This window comes from Octopus bimaculoides, chromosome 20 (genome assembly GCF_046866305.1).
Source record: "Octopus bimaculoides isolate indiv1 chromosome 20, ASM4686630v1, whole genome shotgun sequence".
Classification (NCBI taxonomy): Eukaryota; Metazoa; Mollusca; class Cephalopoda; order Octopoda; family Octopodidae; genus Octopus; species Octopus bimaculoides.
Genome location: NC_142947.1, coordinates 17139395 through 17146894, shown reverse-complemented (window position 1 = coordinate 17146894; position 7500 = coordinate 17139395). Strand labels below are relative to the sequence as shown.

The following is a 7500-nucleotide window of genomic DNA, read 5'->3' as shown; positions in this document are numbered from 1 at the left end:
TTTGTCTGTGTGTGTGTGTGTGTGTGTGTGTGTGTGTGTATGTGTGTTTGAAAGAGAGAGAGAGAGAGAGAGAGAGAGAGGAGGGGAGGGCTTTAGAGAGAGAGAACCTTAATATTTTCATCCCAAATTTTCTTTTTTGTTTCATATTATCTTTGTTGTTATTTCACAGACTAATAAGAATTTAACCATCAACGTTTTAAACGAGAATGACGAACGACCAAGGTTTGAAAACACCGATCTTCAATTTGGTCGCATTAAAGAGGTAAGTTTGATTATCACTGCTACGCGCTCTCTGATCGTTGGATATTTAATGTTATTCAGATTATGCCTAGTTTAGTCATGCTTCACTACTCCTAACATGTATGTTAGACGAGAGGTAGCATACTGTCTTCTTATCACAATTTCCTATTAACCCATTACCTACCAGTGATCTCATATGAGATCACTTAAAAATTACAAATTTCGTAATTATCTGTCAATATTTACACATATCTAACCTTTTTGCTATATCTGCTTATATATATTTCTCTGATATTGAAATGAGGTTTGCTAATTTTTCACCCAATATCTCGCTTATTTCTATTTAAAATGTTATTTTGATCATTCCAGCGTGTTTCTAAGGCTGTTTTATGCTAGAAATCAAAGCTTCATAAAAAATTCCAGTTAATAGAATTATGGGAGGTAATGGGTTAATTAAAATCACACCAATTGTAAGAGGGAAAAATATTATTAGTTTTAATGATTTTTTTCTAGTTCAGAACAACGTGGAAATCACCAGAAAAGACAAAATGATTTAATGATTATTTAATAACTGAATAAAGAATTGCAGTGAGGGGTTTCATCATTGGCGAGTGCACCGACTCCTCTGGATACGGTTCTGGTTAGGTGCTAGACAAGTGAGAAATAAGATTTTTTTTTTCAGTGAATCAATATCAACAGGTGTCAAGGGTAAAGAGTGACAATGGAAAACTGCGCAGTCCACCTCGGTCATTTTTTTTTACTTGATTATATACACATCGTTACCACGCCGGTTTTATGTTCTGGGTTCAAATTCCACCGAGGTCGATCTCACCATTCGATTTTTTGGTGTCGATAAAATAAACGCCAGTGAAGCTCTGGAGTCGATGAAATCAACTAGCGCTCTCCCACAAAATTTCGGACCTTTTGTCTATAGCAGAAAGGCTTGTATAAATATCGGCCAAGATTCAGAATACATCATCTGGTGGCAGAGATTTAATAATGTATGATGAAAATTACGCAACGAATCCTAGAATCGTATAATTAGTATGATAAAATAGACGCACAAGGTGCATTCCAGAAGTTTTCAGACTTTTCAGAAGCATTTACTCATTTCAAAGAAGTACGAAAATATTAATATCCTTCAAAGTAGCATCCTCTGACTTCGATGTACTTGTAACGCTCCAACCACTTCATGAGTGCCCTATGAAAGTCCTCCAAAGGAAAAATGTCCTGGACCCTTGTCACATCCTCTCTTATTTTCAAAACTGCACCTGAGATTCTCCTTCGGCTTGAGGAGCAAATAAAAGTCACCGGTAGCAAGGTCTGGACTGTAAGGAGGACGAGGGGCAGTTTTGATGCCCATCTCTGTCAAGTAGCTGGTTACCAGGATGCTCGTCATTGAGCAACATTGAGGACAAATTTGCGAACTACAAGCGCCAACATTATTACGTAACTCCGTGCCACCCAAAACAGGTGTCGGACCTGAAATACCATACCTTCTCCCCTTTAGTTTTCTGTGTATGTGTACTCTGTCTAAATATATTCTGTTAACATACAAATATCTATATATTTATACATGAATCTTCATCGTCTGAATATTTTCAGTCTTTGTTTCTCTCTTTTTACATGTATCTAGCCCAAGTAGTTTTATTTGTCTATTTGCATGATTATCTCAATATCTGCTCACCTGGATTCCACTTATAGCCACTTTCCCCCGCGGAGTTAATCCTCGGTAAAGATTTGGGCGTTAAGTATTCTCTACAGTTTGTGTATCGCGAGCATCTGTGGATCTCATCTGTTGATTGACTGTGTCTGTGTATCCATCCATCCATCCATATATATATATATATATATATATATATATATATATATATATATATATATATATATATATATATATATATATATATAAATGGCAATTTGTCTGTCTGTCTGTCAGTTACCATCTTAGTACCTAAATCAGCGAACCAATATTCACGAAACTTTGCATACATGTTACACTAACATCCAGTTCAATAATAAGCTATATATATATATATATATATATATATATATATATATATATAAACTATTGTCATCTCTCTTTCAGAATATAAATGTAACCGATCGACTGCCTACTCTCATCAGTGTAATAGATGTCGATGATGAAGCCAATAGTAAGAATTTGACTGTTACATGCGATACAAGTGTTGGTATTTTTCAATATACACGTTTGTTGTTGTTGTTGTTGCTGTTGTTGCTGTTGTTGTTGTTGTTGTTGTTGTAGTTGACATGGTCGTCGGTTCCAGGTACTGATATTCCTGTGGTTTATGTACAGGTTGTATTTTCAAAGCAAGACTTTTAAATGTATCTTTACAAAAAAGAAAAAGTGTAAACATTTTAGAATCGTCTTCACACCTTTATTTCTAACTTGTGTTAGCCTTCTAACGCACACACACATGTATATATTTGTATATATATACTGTGTTTTGTACTCAGCGATCGAAAGGATGAATAGTACAACCTGTACTGCGAATCCCGACTGGTTGGTATTTGTTTTTCAACCACGTCAGAAGTCATCATCATATATCCCATATACGTATATACATACCATATACAATATATAAAAATGGGAGCAGAGATGCCTGGTTAAACAGTTTGCTTTGCAACATCATAATTTCGGATTTTGTCTCACCGCGCAGCTCCTTTCGCATGAATATTGAGTCAGTTGTGAATGATCCATAGCCAAGTGTGTGAAATATAACACACACACACACACACACACATATATATGTTATTTATAAAGGTTTGATACCTCATATACTTTTGTTCTTTAAGGTGGTTTCTTCTACTTTTCTCACTCCTAAATGTTCTATAGTACATTTTCTGCTATTCACTTCTCATGTAATGACACTCTAACTTTTTTTTTATAAAGCATATATTTGGCCCAGTGCAGTCCCTGTCTAGAGCACACCAGACATACTACTGTGGGGGGTCAAAAGTGTTTGCAAATTGTATATATTGATAAATTTATGCTTCAATATTTTCCAATATAATAACTATGTTACTCATTGTTCGATATGCAAATATATAAAGTAAATTCCTAGAGACGGAAACCAAATAATCATATTCTGGGGAGAAATATGGATTTTTAAAAAATTTCAGGAAGAAATATGGGCCAAAAGAGTTTGCAAGACTCATTTATTCGAAATAAATAACATTTTTAAACATAATATAATTTGAAACATTGTGTCATTATGATAATAGTACCATATATTGATAACATATTACAAGAAAACAACAGTTATTGCTCAAATAACAATTAACATAACAATACAAATTTATAAAATAATTTAACCCTTTATACGCTTTCCTCCATTCTTAATCAAATCCATCAGCCTCCTATCAACAGAGGATGTTAATTTATGCACTTGTTGAGGTGTGATTTCAGAAGATACCTCCTTGATCCTCTCCCAAATGTCTTTTTTACTGTTGAATTGATGCCCGTTTTCGTAAACCTTCCTCTTCAGAATCGACCAGAGGTTCTCTATCGGATTCAAATCCGGGCTCTGAGGTGGCCAGTCCATCAGACGTTCACCAGAGATCCCCTGGTCTGAAAGCCAAGCTTTTGTGAACCGAGAAGCATGGCTTGGGGCATTGTCTTGTTGAATAATGAGATTCTGGTTGACAGCATAATTTTGTGAATTCAACCAGGGCAATAAATTCTCTTCCAAAAACTCGCAGTAGTTCACAGAATTCATTTTGACACCTTCAGGGACAAGAAAAGGACCAACAATCTCACTTCCAATAATCCCAGCCCAAATCCTCACTCCCCCTCCTCCCTTTTGACGTCTGAATCGCAAGCGTGGGCTATTGCCTTTAAGAAGCCATCCCTTGGTCCAACCGTCGGGACCGTCGAGGGTTGCTCTAGCCTCGTCAGTCCAGAGAACATTTTGAAAATTGGTTTTCAAATATTTAGTGGCCCATGCTAGTCGCTTCTGACAGTTGATATCACTCAAAGGAGGACATTTTGTCGGTGTTCTCTGGTCGGCTATTTGTTTCAAAATCCGATTTTGGGTCCTTTTAGAGATGTCAGACACTCCTGCATGGTCGAAAATAGCTTTGCTTGTGCTGTGTAGGTTTGCTAGCACACTCCTCTTGATTTTTCTAAAATCTCGTGGTGAAGTCACCTTTGGTCTGCCACTTTTGTGCTTTTTTCTTCCATCTTTGCCGTCAATGACGAAACGTTTCACAGTTCGATGATCTCGTTTCAAAATTTTTGAAATTTCTAATGTAGACTTCTTTGCAGCAAGTAATTTAACAATTTCACCCTTCTCGCTATCTGTCAACATCTTTCCTTTAGCCATTATTAATAAATTTATGTTACCTGCATAAACTTTTGGCTCACCTGAAAAGAGGAAAATGTTTAACAATTATTAAATTCTGGGTTTTTTCGTAAAATGTAGTAATGAAAAAAAACAGAATGGCAACCAGCAAATGATGGAAGAGGTGAAACTAAAAAATAAAGCAAAATTAATAAAGTAATTGAGAAAAAATAGGTCTGCAAACTCTTTTGTCCCCCACAGTATGTAGTCTTGTATAATTTTCGTAACTACTTATTATTCTTGTACACTTGTAAAGATTGGCTAAACCTTAGTCTTTCATCTCTGTTTGCAGTTTCGTCCATCATGCGATTACTTCACTGTAATTCAGAGTAACAAACCTAACAAGAAAAAATGGGAGGGGTATTTATATCTAAGAAAGCGCATTAGTCTTCAGGAGTATAGAATAAAACTGACAGCCTTTGTAAGTATATGTTATTTCTGTTTATCTTTTGTTAATCCTTATATCTATATTTTTTGAGTTATTGCCTGCACAATACGTTTAACTAAAGTAAATCTAAGACTAATTCATTACAACACTTATGAACTGTAGCCTTCTGTAAAACCTCAGATCACTCTTGTTCTCTTATTTTCTTATACTACCCTTAATATTCTCACTTCTCTGCCTCTTCCTCTCTCTAACACTCTCCAACATAATCTAGCATCCTTTTACTCACCTTAAGCCTTCCCATCTCTGTCTCTGTCTGTCTGTCTCGTTGGCACTCATCAAATCTTTTCTCTAAATCCCTCTCCCTATTTATCTTCAACTCACTTTAACTCTCTTTTACTTCCTATCTCTTTTTAACACACACCCTCAAACGCTTCTTAAATTTATTTTTGTATATAATCTCTTACTTTCTAATACTGCAGGACGGTAAATATTCTACAAGTGTGGTGTTTACAATTCTAGTCGAGGATATCAACAACCATCCGCCGAAGTTCAATGACGTTGCTTCACTAATAGCTATCAGCGAGGTAAGTTTAATTTATCCCCTCTTCATCCATCTCCTTACCTTTCTTGCTTCCTCTGCACTGAATAGGTACAGTTCTTCATGGCAAACTACAGCAGCAACAAGATGATGGTAAGCAATGTGAAAGATAATGCTGATGGTTGTGTAGCGGAAGTGGACAGTGGTGATGGTGGAGGCGGCGGATTCTAAAGTATTGATGGTGGTGGTGTCAGAAGTTTGAATTTTGTGTTTATGGCAGATGCGGTGGCGATGGTGGTGGTACTAAGAAAATGAATTCAGTGTTCAGTCCCACTTTCTCTCACATACCCACTCTTTCTCTCCCTCTCTCTCTTATTATTACTCCCACAACTACAAATAAATAAAAAAATATATATATATGTATATATATATATATATATATATATATATATATATATATATATATGGAAGACTTTACGAAAAAAACAACAGACGAGGACAGGTGGTGTAAACAACAAAAGGATGTATTAGTTTAACGCTCGGGAATAGAGAAAGTCTTTAACGTTTCAAGCTACGCTCTTCAACAGAAAGAATACGGAGAAAACAAGGAGAAAAACACGGAGAAAAAAAAATTGAATGTTTTGGTCAGCGATCTACCATGATGTGTGTGTGTGTGTGTGTGTGTGTGTGTGTGTGTGTGTGTTTTGTGTATATGTATATACAGCACTTCTATACTGTATCTTTCTCAGGAAACAGCTGTCGGCTCTGATATCAGTCCAATTATTGTAGTTGAAGACGAAGACGTAAACACAGGCTACCTGGAGGTAAAATGTAATTCACTCAAGGAGAATACATTGGTAAGGACTTTATTCTATATCATTCTAAATAAATACTTACATTGGGCATTACACACGCACGCTCTCACGCACGCAAACACACACTCACACACATAATCTTAATATATAAAACAGAGTTTGTATGTGTACACGTGGGTGTGTTTGTGTATATGTGCGTATGTTCCCGATAGCTTCGAAAACTGTATGTGTGTGTATACACACATGCATATACACGTACACCAGCACGTACACCAGCACGTACACCAACTACCCTAACTTATATTATGCTAGGAATGCACCCCGGCGTTGCCCAGGTGTTATGACCTACAGCCACATTGTATTATCTGTTCCTTTCTTACGGTATGAGTTCAAATTCCGTCGTGTTCGACTTTACCTGTCATACATTTGGGATCGATAAATTAAGTAGCAGTTGAACACTGGGGTGGGGTTCGATTTAGTCGATACATCACCTCCTCCAAAATTGCTATTCTTGTGGCAAAATTTGAGACAATTGCTGCCCTTGTGGAAAAATTTGAAACCATTATTTGCATCACAAAGACGATGAGCTGGCAGAATCGTTAGCACACAGGGCGAAATGCTTAGCGGTATTACGTCTGCCGCTACATTCTGAGTTCAAATTCTGCAAATGTCGACTTTGTCTTTCATACTTTCGGGGTCGATAATCACTGGGGTCGATGTAATCAACTATCCCCTCCCCACAAATTTCTGGCCTTGTACCTTTAATAGAAAGGTCATTATTTGTATTATAATTGTTCTTTATCTGAAGAGATTCTAATAGGACATTCTTTACATGCCTATCTAACATGTAAACCTTTGTTATTCCTAATAGCAAATAAAACACGCGTAATGGAGAATAACTTATACCGAAAGATTTTCCTTTTCGTGTTCTATTATTATGCATATGTATATACATAAATACATACATACATACATACATACATACATACATACGTACGTACGTACGTACGTACATACATATATATACATACACACACATACTCACCCATATATATACACTTATATATAGTCATACATACATCCATACGTACATATTCATTCATACACACACGCATATATATATATATATATATATATATATATATCTATATATAT

At 36.0% G+C, this 7500-nt stretch overlaps 1 protein-coding gene across 2 annotated transcripts in view; it reads left to right on the top strand.

Annotated features, from left to right (window-relative positions):
* Nucleotides 1-7500, top strand: part of LOC106871896 (uncharacterized) — a 46038-nt gene that overhangs the window by 21018 nt on the left and 17520 nt on the right. For both annotated transcript variants that reach the window (XM_089338136.1, XM_089338138.1), the window contains exons 6-10: nucleotides 170-262; nucleotides 2330-2428; nucleotides 4897-5025; nucleotides 5472-5576; nucleotides 6280-6387. In XM_089338136.1, the coding sequence (XP_089194262.1) occupies nucleotides 170-262; nucleotides 2330-2428; nucleotides 4897-5025; nucleotides 5472-5576; nucleotides 6280-6387 (534 nt within the window). The remainder of the gene's footprint in view (nucleotides 1-169; nucleotides 263-2329; nucleotides 2429-4896; nucleotides 5026-5471; nucleotides 5577-6279; nucleotides 6388-7500) is intronic.